We start from the raw sequence: 19,643 nt of genomic DNA on the forward strand, positions 1-19,643 counted from the left end.
TCATAATTGTATAAAATACTACAGCAAATGAGAGGCTGCAGTTACCTTCCTTTCAAGCGTAAGAAGAATTTGCATTTCGGCTTAAAACTGAACAATTGTCAATGCAAAGGAATTGATCCAGTTAGATAAGAAAGTTTCATATTGGGAATATCACCTATAGACAGCAGTGAGGGTTAGGGCTGAAGGAACTGCACTCCTTAAGCTGCTTCCATGAAAAACTTCAATCAACTGCTAGCTTTTGCTTTACAAACTTTGACGTATGTCCCTTGACCTTTAACAACTACCCCTTCACGTTTGACACTTAACGTTTGCTACATGATTAAAATTCAGCGTTAATTAATTTTAACACTATCAGTTGAGTTATATTTAGCTGAGAACACTCACTTTTGTCTTTTGTGAGTAGCACTGCAGCGTTATTACAAAGAGGTAGTCAGGAGGGCAACAGAGATACGAGAAGAGAAGAATGATTCAGTGTGCAGATAATTGTTTCGAGTGAAATTTAGCGTGGTATTTTTGTTCCTGTCCTCAGTAGAACTGAGATTTAGCACCTCGCGTTGGCTTTTAGCCCTCACCCCCACGAAGGAGGAGGCTGTGCTGGGCGGGTGCTGAGAATGAGGCACACCAGAATTAAATTATAGCACAGCTCGAACGCCGGCAAGAATTTTCTCTGGCCAGCTCTTGGGTGCAAAACTGGCAATTCCAAAAGAAAGGCAAGGCATCCCTGGAAAGATCTCCTTATGGTGTGGCATCACCCATAATGGGGAGATTTGACGTGGTCGTGTAAAGAGCATTGCCCCCAAAGTGGTGACCATGCCCAAAGAAAACAGTGGAAGCCAGGATATTTAGCCATAGCAGAGTTACAGTTCTAACCTTAAAAAGTCATCCAGGAGGTTGTCGTATGGATGGCTTATTCCATAGCGTCATCAAGAAGCTCACCAGAAATGGATAAAAGCCAAGAAATCTGTCCTCTCTCCCTGAGTATTCCAAGTGAGAAAACATTTTTATTGGTTTATTTATTTCATGCTCTTTTGCTCTGTGGCAAGATTATGATAGGATAGGCATGTGCAGATCTTGCTTTTACCTGAGGCTCCAAATGCTAGAGAACCATTACTGCTGCTACTCTTTGGGGTATTAGCATGAAATTGTGGTCCACAAGTTCTCTGGGCCACTGAAATACTTCTTTGTATGGAACGGGAAGAGAGAAGCTCTGCATTTGGTAGATAGTACAGGTGAAGCACTGTTCATATGTAAGTCACCTATATGTGTCTCACTGAAGATCCAGTAATAGTAATAAAACACTGAATTTGGGGGTTCTTTGAGACAGTATACTCAGGTAGCCTCCAGTTGTTAAAAACTAAACTAACAAAAGAAGACAACTCTGTAGCATTTCCCTTTGTGTATGACAGACATTTTGCCTCCAGTAATTCATGTTTTATGTTCTAGAATCTAGTTCCATACCCTCATCTCATCCTTTACCTACAGCTGGAGGGTACTTGATCTCTGGCAGATTTTCTTTTCCTGCCCACCCCCTGGGAAAAACTACAGCCAAGGATTTATGTAGTTTAAAGGATTTAAACTCCGGTGCCAAGGATTTCAGTAGCTCTGTTTCAGTAGCCGAGCAATTCAGCATCAAGTCACATTTCTGTTGGTTGGGCTCTGCTAGAATGTCCCTGTCCTAGTAACTGCCTTGAGTCTTAACCCCGAGGTCAAGTCTACCTTGTGTTCTTGATGGGACACCAAATACCTATCTTGGTCCAATGCATGAGATTGAATCAGCTCTCTAGGATGGGGTTCCTGGCTTTTTGTTTTCTCAGTTGTCTCCATCCCCCTGACTCCAGGGTAGTGGAGTCCTAGTTATGAAAGCTAGTCTTATGAGTAAGGTCTTGTTACCACTGGGAACATCTCTGGTTTCAGTCTCCTGCTCAGGCCTCTGACCTGGTCCTACGCTGTACTCCCTGTCAGCTGTCTCTGCTCATTGCTTGTCACAGCAGCTCTGATCTGTCTACTTCCCACAGTCACTGGGCCTTCTGGATACTCTGATTCACCTTTCAAACTGGACTGACTCCCCATCCCTTCTGCTGAATAAACTCCCAGGGCTCCTCTCTTCCAGTTCCTGGTTCCTCCCATCCTGTCCTTCTGCAGTTGACCTTGGCCCAATCCTGCTATGAGGTCATGCAGGAGAAGGCTGAGCTTTAATATTCAGAGGATCAAGCATAGATGAAAGGGGGGAAATCATACCCTATATTTAGGAGCAAATAACATTTTTAAGGGTGGGAAGACTTTATAAAAGTCAAGTTTGCTAGCCCTGAGTCTTCTAATTCTTTTTGGCTTCACTGGGTTTCATATAAGATGGAAACATTTTAACCTCAAATATTTACTTTCAAAGTAACATTTCAAGTGAGAGAGTGGCATGGACATATATATTATACACTACCAAATGAAAAATAGGTAGCTAGTGGGAAGCAGCCGCATAGCACAGAGAGATCAGCTCGGTGCTTTGTGACCACCTAGAGGGGTGGGATAGGGAGGGTGGGAGGGAGACGCAAGAGGGAGGGGATATGGGGATATATGTATACATAGAGCTGATTCACTTTGTTATACAGCAGCAACTAACACACCATTGTAAAGCAATTATACTCCAATAAAGATGTTTTAAAAAATCTGTTTCACAATATCTTTCTTCAATGGATTGAACAGGTGGCTTTGCATATTCCTTGAGATTGAAGATAATTTTACTTTGTAAGTTATTTTTCTCTCTGTTTTTACATTTTAAGGTGTTGCACAATGGCCTTGTTATGGAGATGAAACATCCGACTGTGGGGAAGATATCAATCCCAGGTTTGAAAATTTTTATTTTTAGTAACTCCTTCCTTCATGAACTTGTTCCTTGTGCTGATCACTGCAAGTAGCTGATGACCCTCCAAACAACTTGTCTAGACATTATCTAAACTTTTCATTTTGGATAAAAGGGGAACCCTAGAATCATACCCACAAGCGTGTTTGCTGAGGCTGTGGACTTGTGTCTTCTCTCTGATTGTCTGGGTGACAAAAAAATGCTTGTATTACCTAACTCCATTCTGTGGAATCACGTACTCACACAAGTGCTTTATGGCCAACAGATAGATGGCGATAGATATGGAAAATGTTCTGAAATTACGCTTGGTTTGTATGAGAATGAGAAAGAAAGCCAGGCACCATAGAGGTGGTGTCCAAGCAAGGCTACTGACTGCTCAGGCCAGGGCATTTTTTTTTCTTTTTTTTTTTTTTCTGAACTGTGGTTTAAGGTATGGATCTTAGCTTTGTCGATCAAGGAACTAAATGTTTTCAGTAAACTCAGAATATATTGAATTTTTGTAACTTGACTCATATCAAACAAACTCACTGAAGACATTTTGGCCTTAAGCCAAAGTGCCAGGTTTTTCACTTCTAGGGAGAAACCTCAGGCCTGACTCTCAGAGCATCCAAATTGTAGTGAGAGCTTGTGATCGACCCATTGGCCCCAACAGACTGCACTTCTCTAGTGATCGTGACATTACCGTTCCTCAGATCTGCTGCCTCTACTCTGATCATTGCTAGAAAGACACTCCACATTCTTGTCCATTGCATCCCTATTTTCTAGGCTATACAAAAATCATACACATTTTTTTTCTCTTCTTCTGACAGAGAATAAGGAAATTAGTTAGAATATAACTTTGGTCATTGTTTTCCTGAAACTATATCCTGGTCGCCTTGCTTGAAATTTGGGTATTTCCCAAATCCCTCAGTCACGTCTGTCAAATGACAGAAGTATTTACTTCTATAGGTATCAGATCTCATTTCTTGAATAATTGCTATTGTTAAGTTGGTTGTGGGTATAACCTAATTGTAAGATTTGGGATCAGCTGGATAATAATGTCCTAGAACAGATCAGATCATGGCCACTGGCCAACAAAAAGAATGAGAGGAAGGAAGTATGATGAATAAAGCAAATTGAAGGAGAAAGTTCTGATATTCAGGAGTATAAGGAACGTTATACATGAATTAAGGGAGGTAACTAAGAGAGAGAGCAGGTATAAGCATATCAGAAACTGGGATCACATGTTAACAGGGAAATGCTATATGACATAGAAAAGTAGTGGGAAAAAAGAATGTTGATAAAAGCTAAGAAAGTCATTTATTCATTTATATTATTGAGTATGTACTATGTGCCAGGCTCTGGGTCCTGGGAATGCAAAAATAAACCAGGTAACTTGGCCCTTGGCCACATGAAGCTCATACTCAATGGAAAGTCATATAATAAAAGCAACCAACAAATGTTCCTATAACTGTAAGTCATGATAAGTGCAAAGAAGGGGTATGAACAGTGTGCATCATAGAGAGTAATGGGGACAGAGGGACCTGTGATAGTTTAGGTTGATCAGAAAAAGCCTCTCTGAGAGGATGACTTGAACACTGAGAATTGAAGGAGAGTTAGAAGTTGACACTGAAGAATAGGGGAAGAGCATTCGAGCAGAGGGACCAGCTTATGAGAAGGCTCTGAGGTGGGAAAGAGCTGGGTATGCTTTAAACGAGAACAGAAAGTTAGGAAAGATTTCTCCACAGAAGACGTACAGATGGCCAACAAACACATGAAAAGATGCTCAACATCACTAAGAGAAATGCAAAACCACAATGAGTTATCATCTCTCACTGGTCAGAATGGCCATCATCAAAAAATCTAGAAACAATAAATGCTGGAGAGGGTGAGGAGAAAAGGGACCCCTCCTACACTGTTGGTGGGAATGTAAATTAGTGCAGCCACTGTGGAGAACAGTTTGGAGGTGCCTTAAAAACCTAATAATAGAACTACCATATGACCCAGCAATCCCACTACTGGGCATATACCCTGAGAAAACCATAATTCAAAAAGAGTCATGCACCACAATGTTCATTGCGGCACTATTTACAATAGCCAGGACATGGAAGCAACCTAAATGTCCATCGACAGATGAATGGATAAAGAAGACATGGCACATATATACAATGGAATATTACTCAGCCATAAAAAAGGAATGAAATTGAGTTATTTGTAATGAGGTGGATGGGCCTAGAGTCTGTCATACAGAGTGAAGTCAGTCAGAAAGAGAAAAACAAATACCGTATGCTAACCCACATATATGGAATCTTAAGAAACGCTACTGATGAACCTAGTGGCAGGGCAGGAATAAAGATGCAGATGTAGAGAACGGGCTTGAGGACACGGGAGGGAAGGGGAAGCTGGGACAAAGTGAGAGAGTAGCGTTGACATATATACACTACCAAATGTAAAATGTAAAGTGCAACAGCAGAGCTGTTGCATAGCACAGGGAGATCAGCTCGATGCTTTGTGACGACCTTACAGGGGTGGGATAAGGAGGGTGGGAGGGAGGCTCAAGAGGGAGGGAATATGGGGATATATGTATACATATAGCTGATTCACTTTGTTTGTTGTACAGCAGAAACTAACACACCATTGTAAAGCAATTATACTCCAGTAAAGATTAAAAAATTAAAAATTAAATAATAAATAAATAAGTAGTGAGGAAAGAGGGGCAGGAATGGAGACTGAAGAGAGAAGCAGAGCCTCAAGGCCCCACTAGGTTTAGTTTTACTCTAGTTTTAAGCAGAGGAGTGAAATGACACAACTTGTAACTTAAAGCAGGGAGTCAAGTTAGGAAGTTATTACAAGACTTCAGGTGACAGTTGGCATCTGAAATTAAGGACATGGTAATAGCGAGAAAGAGAAGGGGGTAGTCAAAGCAAAAAATGTGATCCTAGTGCTTTCAGTATGAGAAGACTTTAAAAAGCATTTTGTCCAGTAGTTTTTAACTTTAATTTTTAAACAGTGGAACTGATTTCTCAAATGAAGTCTAACTATCTAAAACAGATCAAAGTCGAATTTTGCAATTGATAAGTTAGCACTCCAACTCTTTACCTTTTTTCCCCTGCTTTCATCATGCTATACTCCTCCAAACACCTCTTTGGAACCATGGGTCCCTAAAGAATAATTCAAGAAACACTGATCTAATTTAATTCCACAAGTTTACAGATGAGGTCATACCACATTGATATCCCCAACACATGAGAGAATAAGGTAAACATTTGAAAGTTAATAACAGTTATTAGCATGATAGTAAGGGAAAAAGTAAGTCAGAGGCCAACCTAGAATGAACTCATTGGATGTAACTCTCTATCAGTCAGATGTGCATTTACTGACTTTCCTTGGTAAATAAATAAACAATCAATCAAGAAGGAAATATTTTTTCAGACTCCTAAAGGAGAATGCATACCTCTTTGCTCACTTTAATGTATGTGTATCAGTTAGCTATTCTCACAATAATGCTGTGTAACAAATAACCACAAAAATCTCAGTAACATTCAAGCATAAGCATGTATTTATTCCGTGCATGTGGATTGGATGGTAGACGACTGATCTAGGCTGGACTTGCCTGGGTGGCTTTGCTTCTAGATGCAGGTCTGGCTGGACTTGGCTCCAGTGTGAGTTAGGCCCAGTTCTGCTCCATGTGCCTCTCATTTCTTCTCATGGCAATGCCAGAAGAGCAAGAAGGCAAACAGAAACCCCAATGCCACTTAAGAGCTTTTGCAGAACTAACAGACCCTTCTGCCCACAACTCATTGGCCAAAGCAAGTGTTAGGCTACATGGGGTTGGGGAAAATATATCTCTCTTTTTAAGAGAAACTGTAAAGTTACATGGTGAAGCCATGGGCAGAGGGAGGGGTAAATAACTAGGGCCCAATATTCAATTTACTACAATATAATTCTCAGGTCTACAGCAATCTCTTTTTAATCTCCTTTTGGAATTTTTATTTTTGTTTCTTTAATTTTTATAGGGCTTAGGCATCTTTTTGGTATGTCTATCTTATTGACTGACCTTATATTCTCTCTATAGAATTACCAACAAAGGAAGTCTCAGATTTGAGATGAAATGGATGTGTTTAGATTATTTTTGGAATTAGTATCTGAGTGTCTTTTGAGGGCAGCACGTCCGGACTCCCCATGAAGGGGAGAGACAATTCTGCTCATAGACATAAGATAAGAAGTTGCTATCGTATCTCCTAGTTCAGTGTATCCCAGTAAGAGACCACTCAGACAGGATGAGATATTAAATGCAAAGAGAATTCATCAGTAAATAATTTAAAATTTTCCTGTGGTTTGTCCTTTTCATTGATATTATTTACGGATGATAGTTCCGCCTTTTTTTGTAAGGAGTGACCTCATTGGGAACCTCATGAATGCTGTAGAAATAACTCAGATTCTCCCACAATGCCTCAGTGAGGCGAATCTGCCAAAACAGGAAAGGTGGGTGGAGTTAAAAGTGGTGTTTATGCTGCGCTGTTTTCTAGTTAGCCAGTGGACACACATTTTTGGATTCATTAAATGTAGTTCTGCTGATTTACATATATGTCTGCATCTTTATATTTACAGTGAAAATCATAATTAAAACTACTTATTTATATTACCTTTGTTATTCATGAATCTCTTGTGAACAGCACTGAATTTTCTACATGTTGCACTAATTTGCCTGAAGGATTTTCCATCTTAGTCATTATGAGAAATTTGTCTCTTGGAGAACAGTATTTATGGCACCTTTTTTAGAGATGTATAAATCCACAGCATTCCCTCAGATTCTCACATTAGAGTTCCTGTATAGGAGAGTGCTAATTGATTAAAACCTTAAAGGTGCTCGTCCACCAATGTTGAAGATACTTTGAACAGGAACGGGAAATTATTTACCTCTTCAAAATTTCTTTTTGCTACTTAAATAATTATTGTCAGCACTTAATACATTGTTCCAATATTTGTAACCATTACTAATATTAAAATAATAAATGAAGTAGTGTAGTCCAAACTATCTCCTTTATTAATTTATATCTATTGTAACATGCTCCCTTTTCATATCGTTTCCCACCACCTCCAATCTCTAGTAAATAGTTAAGAAATTTCATTTGTGTATATACGTGTCATAGTTAAAGCATGCAAACTAGTTAATAGTCATGAATTATCTCTAAATACGAGATGTAGTTCTGCTAATACTATCATTCTTTTTTCAAACATTGTTTATTAAACTACTCTCTCATTCGACCTTTAAATCCTATTTTATAGTTAAAGGTAGAAAGATACAAAGAAAACTAGTTATTAATTGGAGTATAAATGAGAAGATGCATCATATCTCTCTTTGCCCAGCTTAAGTAATCTGGTGTTCTATGAGTCCCTGGTGAGTGGAGTAGTCAGTCAGTAGTTTTAGCTCACCATTGGATTAGTGACAGAAGTGTCAGCACAGTGGGCACAGTCTACTAATTTGCTCATAATTAACTATGAGCAACTATGGTTGAGTGCTAAAACCTTAAACACACCCACACTCACGCACACAACTTAACTCACGAAACCTACCGTGTCCCATACGTTATATGAAGCTCTGGTGTTAGGGTTGTACCCAGGACAGGCCCAGTCACTCATGGAGCTTACAGTTTGCCAGGGAATTTTTTTGTTATTCTGAATAATAAATTCAGAGAAGTGAGATGGGCGTTTCCATGGAGAACCAGAGGCAACAGCAGGATGGCCTGAAAGCACAGATGAGGGAGACCTCACCTAGAGCATGGGATCAGGAAAGGTGTCCCTGTGAATGAAATGTAAGCAGACACGTGACCTACGACCAGTTGTCAGCTGGGCCAAACTGGTGTGGGCTGAGGGAGGGACGAGGAGGTGCTGAGCGTGGTGCTGGAGGAGCTGAGAAAGGGCAGGAATGGAGATGACCCTGGAGAGGTAGCCAGAGGCCAGGAGAATAAGACCTCAGGCAGAGCTAATGATCACATTACAAACAGATCAAAATGTAAAGGAGATCTATGCTGAGGTCTCAGGTCTCTACTATCTGGGGGTGAAGTGGGACCCAGAGGAGGAGATTGGGAGGAATCTCAAACCTGGCTCGGCAGGTGTTCTCACTGACTGCTTTTAGGTATAATTTCTAAAATGCTTCTAACTCCATTGAAAATTTTTATAAAACTTCTAATGTCCTGAATTTTAAACTGTGAAATTGATAAAATTCTCATTTGTTAATTATGGAAGTAAAGAAGGACATTGAAGGTCATACCACATTTCCTCAATAAGAGATGGGCCGTCATATAAACATCACCTTATTTGTGATTTTAGTGGGAAGATCTTACACTAGTTATCACATTCCAAAGGACTGCCACTTTCCACTGAGCCACTCACCATTTGCATCTTCTCATAATACCGCTGGCTATTGGCCTTTTAGCCAGAAAGGAACACGTTGTCCTTCCGTGTACTGTGTAGATGCCAGAACAGCCTTGGTGCTGAGTTCCAAACTTCAAAGGATGTCACTGAAATAGAGTTTGATGCATACCTCTAGTTTCTCACCATAACCTTTTACCAATACCTCCCCGTAAATGTGCATGGTGGTCATTTGATTCCAGCAGCACTTCTGGGGAGTATTTGAGTGGTGAGTGTGTCAGGGCTGTGAGAGGGAAGCCGTCTTCTATCGTGCAAAATGATTTTAAATTGAATTACCCTTGCCTGCTGGTCCCTTGATCTGTGTTTTCAGAAAGCAGCTCTAAGTTCTTTTAAATAAAACTTTTCTTAAGTTTTTCCCCACAGTATTTTAATATTCGTATTTGGAACCTGCAACAATTTTTAGCTAGTGGGCATTGGATACAGGAAGAACAGTCACCACTATGAATTAATGTAGCTCAAACCAAAGTATTCGAATATTGACATTTGGATTTTTATAGTGACTTTTTAAGAAGCTGAATGTACTTCTTTATTTGATTATCTAACATACTGTATTTCTGAATGTTTTGCAAGACTTTTTATAAGTGATGATCTAAGACACCTTTCTTTTGTAAAGCTCCTGAAGGGCAAAGATGCTGTCATTTTAACTCTAACCAGCACCCTCTGTACCAAGGAAGTACCTAACAGACGTTTTCTGGATGATGGTTAGGATAAAAAACTACTAGATGAAAAATAACTAAAATGATGATTTGTGGCAATTTAAAGCAGTATGCATTTTTTTATGAACAGATTGACTACCTGCGGAAGCTATCTGAAAGAGATCTATTTTACTTCTTTAGTTTGTTTCTAGTTTGAAGTACATATACTAAATGGAGTGACCACCTAGTCTCTTGCATGGTTACAGATCTTCCTCTTCTGTGCTATACACGCCTTCAGCTTTCCCTGTTACTTTTAGCTTTTTTCCCCCTTTACATAGAAAATTAGATGATGCTTCTGAAATCACAAATCCTCAAAGTTTAGTTAAATTTCGATAACGGATAACAGCAATGGGGAAAGCTGTCACAAATCTTACTAGGGAAAAAGACAAATTAAAGAGGCACAAAAGTTTCAGCTTATCTTCCTCCATAAAGTTTAAATATGTTGGTTCTCATAAGGAATTCTAAGTAAAACCAATCTGAGAGTGAAAGGTGAGATAAGTTATTTCTTCCAGGTAGAAAAATCTTTCAGATGACAACAGGAAGAGTGTGCAAAGTTTTCACATTGTGTATAGTGCATAATCTATGTTCTAGAAAGATCATACTCCTTCAGGGACCAGGCTAAGCTGTAAAAAAGAGGAAAGATGAAAAGAAGGGTCTATAGTCTGTCAACAGAATGAGAGAGAGTTGGCAGGGAAGTGGATTTTTGAATAGACTAGCCATGGTACTTCTCAAAGTCCTCAATTATTTTTAACTTGATTAAACCCTTAACCCACAGCAAGGCCCTGAGAGTTAAATAAATCAGCATATTCTCAGGTGATTTGACAGAGTGCCTGCAGCCTTCCCTGGAAATCCCGTTCCCATGAGGCGGGGTCATAGACATTGTTCAGTGAGAAATGAATAGCCAGAGTGACTTTCCTTCCTAGGAGAGCAGGGAGGAAACAGGAGGAGTGAATAGCATCCCCAGGAATGTCTTTCCATCAGGAACTGGAGAAGCCCTAAGAGCCAAGTTACCATCGCTGATATGACTTAGGGATCTCCATCAACGATGCTTATCTGTGCCATGAGGAAGAAATATTCCGTGAGAGCTGGACTTTCACGCTCAGGGAATTCACGTTCCTGTTACTCGGGACTGGGAAGGTGGCCAAGATCTCAGTTGTTCCTCTTCAACCATCTTCATCAACCTAGGCGCTAAGATAAGTGCATCTGTCCAAAAGGCCGGAAAGTCATGTTCCAAATCAGTCCTAAGTTATCAATGAAGTTCTGGGGTGCAGAGTTGTTTTCACTCTTAGAAATTTATATTTCTAAATATGGCTAAAGAATTTTCCTGGGTGCATACTTAATTGGACTCCTACATTGTTTGGGGTGTTTTCTCAAGTATCACTGCAGAATGACCCTTGAGGTTAGAGGTGTATTTGACATCATCTGAGTAGACCACTGAATGCCACCCCAAACTCAGAAATCAACGCAAAATAAAAACAAATAAAAAGCCACAGGAAGCACAGGAAGAGTGGAAGTCTCAACGATGGTAAAGCATTTTTTGTCATTTTCGTCTTAAAAGGTGGATCAAACATTTTCTGGGATCAATTCTTGAGTCGTTGCTGTATTCGCTGCTGCCAGCTTTCATTGGGTACCCAGAGAAGTCTTTTTCTGGATCTAATTTAAATACTGACTTTATGCTAGATTTTTAAAGAATAAATTAATTAAATGTAATTAAGCACGTAAACTGGCTGGAGAAGTAGAATCAGATACTATGTAATAGCTAAATACAAAAGGCTTGAAATTATCTTCCAGTTTGGACTTCCATGTTGTGGAATTAACTTGGATAATTAGGAAGTGACGTTAACTTTGCCTCCAAGTGGGCTTCAGCCGGGAGGAGTTGCTTGACCTCATTGCTGGGTTTATTTAGGGTTGGAGAAGGGGTCATTTTAGTCCTCTCTGAGAGAGGAATGGCTTTGCTGTCCTCCAGCATTGCCAGGTAGGGACTCTGTGGTCCATGAAGAGATGACAAGTGGGCTGAGTCCCAGGGGAAAGTTGTTTTCTTTAAGTATGGTTCCTTAAGGTGTCAAGATTTACTCCTGTTAAGAAGACTTAGCCAGAGAAAATATCAGTAGAGTTAGCTATCTTCTTATTTCAAAGGATTATAGTTTAATTTTGAAGAGGCACACACTGTACTGTAAATATTAATAAGTGTTGGTGGAGGTGAAGAAATGGTAGTAAAAGGGTTAAATAAGAACCTTCAGATATTTTAACCTAACCGAGAGGTCATGTGCAATATCCCACTTATGCCATCACCTCCAAACCTTAAGGATTTATTTGGCATTGAGCTGGGTCTTGAAATTCATTGCTTATCTCCTTTTCAGCAGGAGCGAATGCTGTCTTCTCTGTGTTAGCTGTGTACCGACTTTTTTGGGACCATATCCCCCTATAGTCATATCTTTATCTGGTATGGCATTAGCAGTCACCGTGTCCCTGGGCTCATCCTTTGCGTAAGACTACTACACTGCCTAGAGGGGGAGGGATGAGGGGCCTTGAAATGCTCCCCAACGTGTCCTTCATCAGAGCATCATGTAAGACACGGTGGCCACGTGACTCTCAGGGTGGGTGACCCGTTAGTCAAAACTACTCAGAACCCTGTGTCTGTTGAAAGTGTTCCAATGAACCCTAGACTCCAGCTTATTGCAAGAAGCCATATGCTTTTCAAGCAATTAAGAGAAAACCTAATTTTAATTAGATTAAAAATGAAAAAAAAGGTAGTAGAAGACATTTGGGGGATTTCAGAAGCGTGTATAGTGAGATAAAAGCATCAACAAGATGCTGTAGCCACAAAAAGCTAGAGAAATACTACCCCATATAGACTTAAAGAATATCCTCAACAGTTTACCTCCCATAAACTCTTCAGAAACTGCATTCTCTTGGTTGCTGGGCCTTCAAGTTGATACATGAACTTAAGTAACTGACTTTACCTTTTAGTGCCTCCTCTTGCTTTGATGAGATTGATTTTTGCATTCTTTCAGTTTAAAGGAAAAATGTAATTTACAATACTGCATATAAGGTATTTTGTGAATAGATTTTAATAGCTTCATTGCTGTGGAACATTCAAATTTGAAACAAGGGAATGTAAGTGAACATCTGTTGAGTAGTTCTCTCTCTCTCTCTCTCCCCACCCCCGAGCCCTTTATGCATACGATTTGTTTAATCTCTAGGAAGATCCAGTAAGCCGTACATTATTACGTCCATTTTACAGTTGAGAAAATTGAGACTTGCTAAGTGTTGCAGCACCAATGGGAACCCAGATCTGAGTATCTCTGAAATCTGTTGTCTTTTTCCTCTTTCCTACTGTCTCCTCAAGTTGAGCCCAAAAGGAAGGTTGAGCCAGTTATTGAGTTTTTTATCTTACAACTTTAGTCTCTAGTCTAAAGGCTGATTAACATATTTTAAATGTTTTATTTAAAGAGGAGCTTGGAAATTTATTTAAGAATGTTAAAATTCAAGAATTTAAACTTTGATTGAGCCTCCATCCTTTGGGGATTAAGTTTGGTTTTAGTCTATTATTGTGTTTCTATGAAAAAAAAAAGCCATCAGAAAATATATTGTTAGGCCATTTTGATATTCTCAAGAGCATATAAGTGTAAACGCACCAAAACTTGTGGATTACATTTCCCTCAAGTTGTGCTGTTTTCACACATTAACAGAAAAGCAGTTTGAAAGTGGGGGGGGAAGAAAAATATTTGCGGCATATATGCAGGTTTCAATCATCAAAAGACCCGTGACGTTAAGCGCCACGCTGACTTACCCAGATTTCTCATCTTTGCAGTGATCTTTTTGTGGCACTGGTATATGTGGGCAAATTTCTTCTTGCTCACTGGGGGCTGGTTTTATTTTCAAGTTAAAGCCAGTTCCCTTCAAGCAACTTTAATTAACCTGCAAACAGTGTTGTGCTGGTACAAGAACGTTACAGTGATATTTTTTCCAAGTGAGTGGTTGATACTATGGCCAGAGCAGGAATTTAAAAATTAGGGACTTCCCTGGCGGTCCAGTGGATAAGACTCAGTGCTTCTACTGCAGCGGGCACGGGTTTGGTCCCTGGCTGAGAAACTAAGATCCTGCATGCCACATGGTGCTGCCAAAAAAAATTAGTGACAAATTCTGTACAATTCCACTTATATGAGGGACCTAGAGTAGTTAAAGTCATAGAGACAGAAAGTAGAAGTGTGGTTCCGCAGGTCTGGGTGGGGGAGGAATGGAGAGTTAGGGTTTAATGGGTGAAAAGTCTCAGTTGGGGAAGATGGAAAAGTTCTGGAGATGGATGGCGGCGATGGTCTCACAACAGTGTGAATGTACTTAATGCCCCTGAATTGCGCACGTGAAAAAAGGTTGAAATGATAAATTTTGTGTTATATATATTACCACAATAAAATATATGATTACTAGAAAAAATTAGCGAACTTCTATGCTGTTTTCCCATGTGCATGGGGCGTATATGTGTGGTGTAGAGAGGAGTGCATTTAGGCTCCGTCAGGGAGACCTGAGTACAAACTCAGCTCTGCCAGAAATGATTGGCGATACTAGGCCTTCCTGACCTGTCTCAGTGACATCTGTCTTCTCTGCAATATGGAGATCAAACACTGAAGATAATTACGATAATTAAATAACAATACATGCCAAGGACCCAGCAGGTAGGAGTAAGTGGAACATGTTGTAGATAATTAATAAACTCTCAGCAGTGTCTACAGTAGCCACAACTCTTGGGGGAAAATAAAACTAGCCACATTGTTAGTTATTTTTCAAACATGGGACATTGAAATAATCATGCATATTTCTCTAAGAAATACAGTAAAATCATTCTTTCACTGAACATTTATCTAGTACCTACTCTGGGCCAAGTGCTGACTGACAAGGAGCTCGTCTAATGAGGCGTTTGACAGTGACCAATCAAATGAAGTGCAGTGGGGACCAGGGAACCCTGGACCGTCGCTGCCAGATCTGTGTGTAGGGCCAAACCAGCTTTGAAGCTCTTGGATAAATGTGTTGTACACAGCGTGTACAGTGGAGACCACAGCAGTGTGAGAGCATCCTCCAGAAACAGCACTGTGCTAGACAGATCGTGCAGGTGAAAATGATTCAGAGACTACAGATGAGAACGTAACGGCTTGTTTAGGGGGAATGAGAGCAAGACCACAAAACAGTGCTGCATTTCCAAAATACACTCTGCACACACTACAGCTTCTTGACGTCCTCATAGTTGTCTCACCAAGAAATGACTCTCTTGTCCAACACCTTTGGGAAACTGCCTTAAACAAAGGTCCATGGATTTTCTTTACCTTGGCATTTCTCAGATCCATGAATGTTCTAAGATAGCTTGGAGTCTCCAAGAGGGAGATGTCATGTTTCCTGAAGTTACTTGACAGTGGTGCCCTTTTCTTTCCAGAGCTCTTACTCAGATCCCATGGAAAAGCATTTTGTAGGTCGCTCCACTGAGCACGTGTGTCCCTTGGAGCCACATGGAACAGGTTGTAATAGTTATTCACTGGAGAAATTGGCTAGTTGACACTAACAAAAGGGTAGGGAAGCCAAAATAGAAAGCTGCCCATCTTCTGAGGATCAGAAGTTTTTCTTGTTTCTTAGTTCAAGGGACCAAGGGTCCTGAAGAATATCAGGAGGGGTTTCTTTCTCCTGTGAGGGCTGAACACCCATGAACACCGGGCAGGAGAGGGTCGGCCAGGAGCACGGCCACGGGGGTGTCTGGGTGGCTGAGTGTCTGTAGTGGGAGTGGGGCACCTTTACTTCAAGCTGGTGCAGCCTCCACCCGTGAGAGCCTTGTTCAAAGGCATTAAAAATGGAAATGGATTGAGGGCAACACCGAAGTGCAGATCAGGAACAGCTCACATGGTGATGCTCTTGCACTAGAAGCAAAAACTATCCTGGGATCTAAAGAAATCACTTAAGAAGAAAATGCTTCCTCTTCATTGAGCCTCAGGAAAGCTGCTTTAGTAGAATCCTGCACAATTGTTCGTACTCTAGCTTAGAAAATGGAGTTGATTAAGTGGAAGGAAATTTTTTAAATGTGACAAAGATGATGAGGTGATTAAGGGGTAGGGTTTAAGTAGCAAGATGTGGAGAATTTAAGATGTATGACTGAGTAGCAATGACAGTGGGGTGTATGATAGCTGCCTCTAAAGACCCAATTAATTGCCTAATGTGGCAGATGAGAAGAAATGGGCTTTAAGCACCAAAAGGGAAGCTTGAATTGAAGCCTATCAGGGAAACAGTATTTACCCGTAAGGGTGATTCGACTGCCATCACAGCGGAAGTCAGTGGAGTTATTTGGATAAAGATACAGGATGAAACTTTTCTTTCTTATATCCTGGTGTCAACATTTTTTTTCCTTTAAAAAGGATGCATATATTTCATGTTTCCTAGGGGCAGAAGTTGAAGAATAGAGCACGATATTTAATTTGCTCCAGGATGTTGTGAGATGGTAACACACTTAGGATTGCTTCAAGCCTCTACATGTGTTTTCCCTTAAGCTGAATTATAGTAATATCCTGGCTGGTAAGAATCATAGAAAATCTGTGCATTCTGTTACACTGTGTGTGGAGATATAGCTTATGATGGAAAGCGTAGTAAGGATAGTTACCATCAAGGGCACTTGATGAAACTAGCGAACTCTCTGTGACTCTGCATTTAGGTGCTTTACCTATATAGATGCTAATCTTCCTATGGACACTCTGAGAGAGACACTAGCATCCCCATTTTACAGATGAGCAAACTGAGCCTCGGAGAAATCGCATAACCTGACCGAGGTCACACGACCCCAGTAAGTGGCAGTGAGTTTGCATTCAACTCTGAGTGACTCAAACATCCATGTCCTCTTGTTGCCTTCTGAAGGCTTCTTTGGTCATCGCTTTTATAAGCTTGTGACCAGTGGCTTAGCGTGTGAGGCGCTTCGCTTGTGATTGAGAGTTGGGTGGTCGCTAGGAGCATTACCCGCACTTAACCCAGGCAGGGCCATGGCTCAGCTTCACCAAGCAGCTTGGCCAGGGCGATGCAGAGAATGCAGCAGGCAGGGCTAGACGAAAAGGCAGTTGGTCCTAGCTCCCTGCGCATTCAGAGCGGGTGTATGGAGCAGCTCTGTCAGATCTCAGAAACAGCATCCAGATTTGATTATAACTTCTCTTTGTGGTCTTTGAAGCTTTTTGTTATTCCTTCCCTTGCCTCACGGAGTTCAGATCGATTTTCACATAAACAGAAACAATTCCTCCTTTCTGAGCACTTCATTGTTGGTGGCATTGTGGAATGTCCCAGGAAGGGGGAAATGGGGCCAATTATAAAGGAGAAATTTCTCTTCGGCTTGCATGTTTATACGAAAATGCCAAAGCCACCAGCTGTCACAATAGCAGGCCTCGGGTAAGCCCTCTTTCCAACTGTCCTGCAGCACACATACAGCAGGGGGAGATAAATCCAGTAGACTCGATTAGAAGATGCAAAGTGGCATCCTGCATTCAAGAGTTTTACAGGAAATTGAGGAAATATGCACCTTGGTATCGTTTTTATTTCAGTAAGAAGTTCCCAAATGACAAGCATGGAAATGACAACTCAGATTTTAATTTAAACACCTAACCTCAGCTTACCACTGAAGAGCATTTTCCTTCAATAGAGAGAATGTAGATTGAAAAAAAATTAATTTCACATTCCTATTTATAGGACATTTGAGACAAACAGCCATCCGTGTTGCTGTTACCTCATTCGCCTTTTTTAGCCATCAGGACTGACTGCTTATGTCTTTTACATTCATGGAACGCATTTCAAACTTAAGGAATTCAGTTCCATAGCAGGACCTTAGCAGAGATGATATATATCATCTTGTTTGGCTATCTTTATAATGCTTTCTTCTTTTCTTAAAAAAAATATATAAACGGTATATTAAGACTGATGGAAAAACCAGATCTGACAGGAAGGTTAAAAAAAATAAGTTACTTAAACAATTCTTCTGGAATCATTCAAGAGAGTAGGGTGGAGTAGACTTTAAAAACAAGACAATATAATCCTGAAGATTATATTTTTAAATGTAATTTAATTGGAGCCGTTTCACTGAATTGAACCGGTAAGGCCTTTACCCTGTCAACACTTCCCGTGGAAGTAACCCCAGTCCGATTTCCTCCCTCTGTGGCCTGGAGTTGAAGGTGAGCTGTCAATTTCTTGGACATGAGCAAGATTACAGCTGGGACTCTCACCCAGCTCTTTAAAGCAGACCACGGGTTGTGGCAGCATGCTCTTCCGGAGGAGAGAACTTATTATTCCAGTTTTATTTATTTTTAAAAACTTTTATTGGAGTGTAGTTGATTTACGATGTTGTGTTAGTTTCTGCTGTACAGCAAAGCAAATCAGTCATACATATACATATATCCACTCTTTTTTAGATTCTTTTCCCATATAGGTCATTACAAAGTATTAAGTAGAGTTCCCTGTGCTACGCAGTAGGTTCTTATTAGCTATCTATTTTACATATAGTAGTGTGTAGATGTCGGTCCCAATCTCCCAATTTATCCCTTCTCCCCTTTCCTCCCTAGTAACCATAAGTTTGTTTTCTACATATATGGCTCTATTTCTGTTTTGTAGATATATTATTCTTTGTGCTTATGGTAGCTCAAGTTATACTCAGAATGGCACCAAGGTTTTCCTCAGTATCTTTTGCCTGTGTATAGCAGTAGGGTCCCTGAGTCCTCAGAAAGTGTAAGTGACAGCTTACTCCATATTTGACATTTGAGATCCATGAGTTTTAATTAATGTCCCTTCATTTGCAGTGAATTACAGACAGTTTTCTTTCTGTTCTATTTTCCTACATCTTGAATTGTGAAATTTTCCAGTAAGTCCAAAAAAAACAAAAGAGGTGTCATTTAAACACACTGGTCTTAAATCAAACCAAAGCTATAGGAACTCCAAACCAAAGGTAGCCATTCCAGTTGAAATACCAAGATGCTCTCTATGACACTGGATTCTTTTCATTAAAAAACAAAACAAGGGGCTTCCCTGGTGGCGCAGTGGTTGAGAGTCCGCCTGCCGATGCAGGGGACACGGGTTCATGCTCCGGTCCGGGAAGATCCCACATGCTGCGGAGCGGCTGGGCCCGTGAGCCATGGCCACTGAGCCTGTGCGTCCGGAGCCTGTGCTCCGCAGGGGGAGAGGCCACAACAGTGAGAGGCCCACGTAACGCAAAAAAAAAAAAAAAAAAAAAAATCTTTGGGCTTCCCTGGTGGCGCAGTGGTTGAGAGTCCGCCTGCCAATGCAGGGGACACGGGTTCGTGCCCCGGTCCGGGAGGATCCCACATGCCGCGGAGTGGCTGGGCCCGTGAGCCATGGCTGCTGAGCCTGCGCGTCCGGAGCCTGTGCTCCGCAACGGGAGAGGCCACAACAGGGAGAGGCCTAAGTACCGCAAAAAAAAAAATAATAAAAATAAAAAAAAACAAAACAAAACCGAACCCAACTTTGCTTGAAGATGATCCTTGGGCTCTTTGCATTCCGTCATCCCTCAAACCCTGTGCCTGGTATCCAGAGTTGGATACAGATGCTTTCAGGGGCAGGATGTTTTAAAAAAGAAAACAAAAACCGTGTGTCTCCCCTGAAATAGAAAATAACTTATTTTTAGGCCTTCATGTCATCTATTTGAATATTTGAGCCAA

General features: G+C 40.7%; 1 protein-coding gene across 3 annotated transcripts in view; it reads left to right on the forward strand.

Moving 5' to 3' along the window:
- SUGCT (succinyl-CoA:glutarate-CoA transferase) overlaps positions 1–19,643 on the forward strand; it is a gene marked incomplete at its 5' end in the record, with an annotated part of 675,080 nt that overhangs the window by 567,906 nt on the left and 87,531 nt on the right. For 2 of the 3 annotated variants that reach the window (XM_079711400.1, XM_079711401.1), the window contains one exon: positions 2,775–2,838. In XM_079711400.1, the coding sequence (XP_079567526.1) occupies positions 2,775–2,838 (64 nt within the window). Of the gene's footprint in view, positions 1–2,729; positions 2,839–19,643 lie in introns of all 3 variants that reach the window. The other variant, XM_079711399.1, reaches the window with a different exon arrangement.

The sequence above is a fragment of the Hyperoodon ampullatus genome (genome assembly GCF_949752795.1).
Source record: "Hyperoodon ampullatus genome assembly, chromosome: 9".
In the NCBI taxonomy this organism is placed as follows: Eukaryota; Metazoa; Chordata; class Mammalia; order Artiodactyla; family Ziphiidae; genus Hyperoodon; species Hyperoodon ampullatus.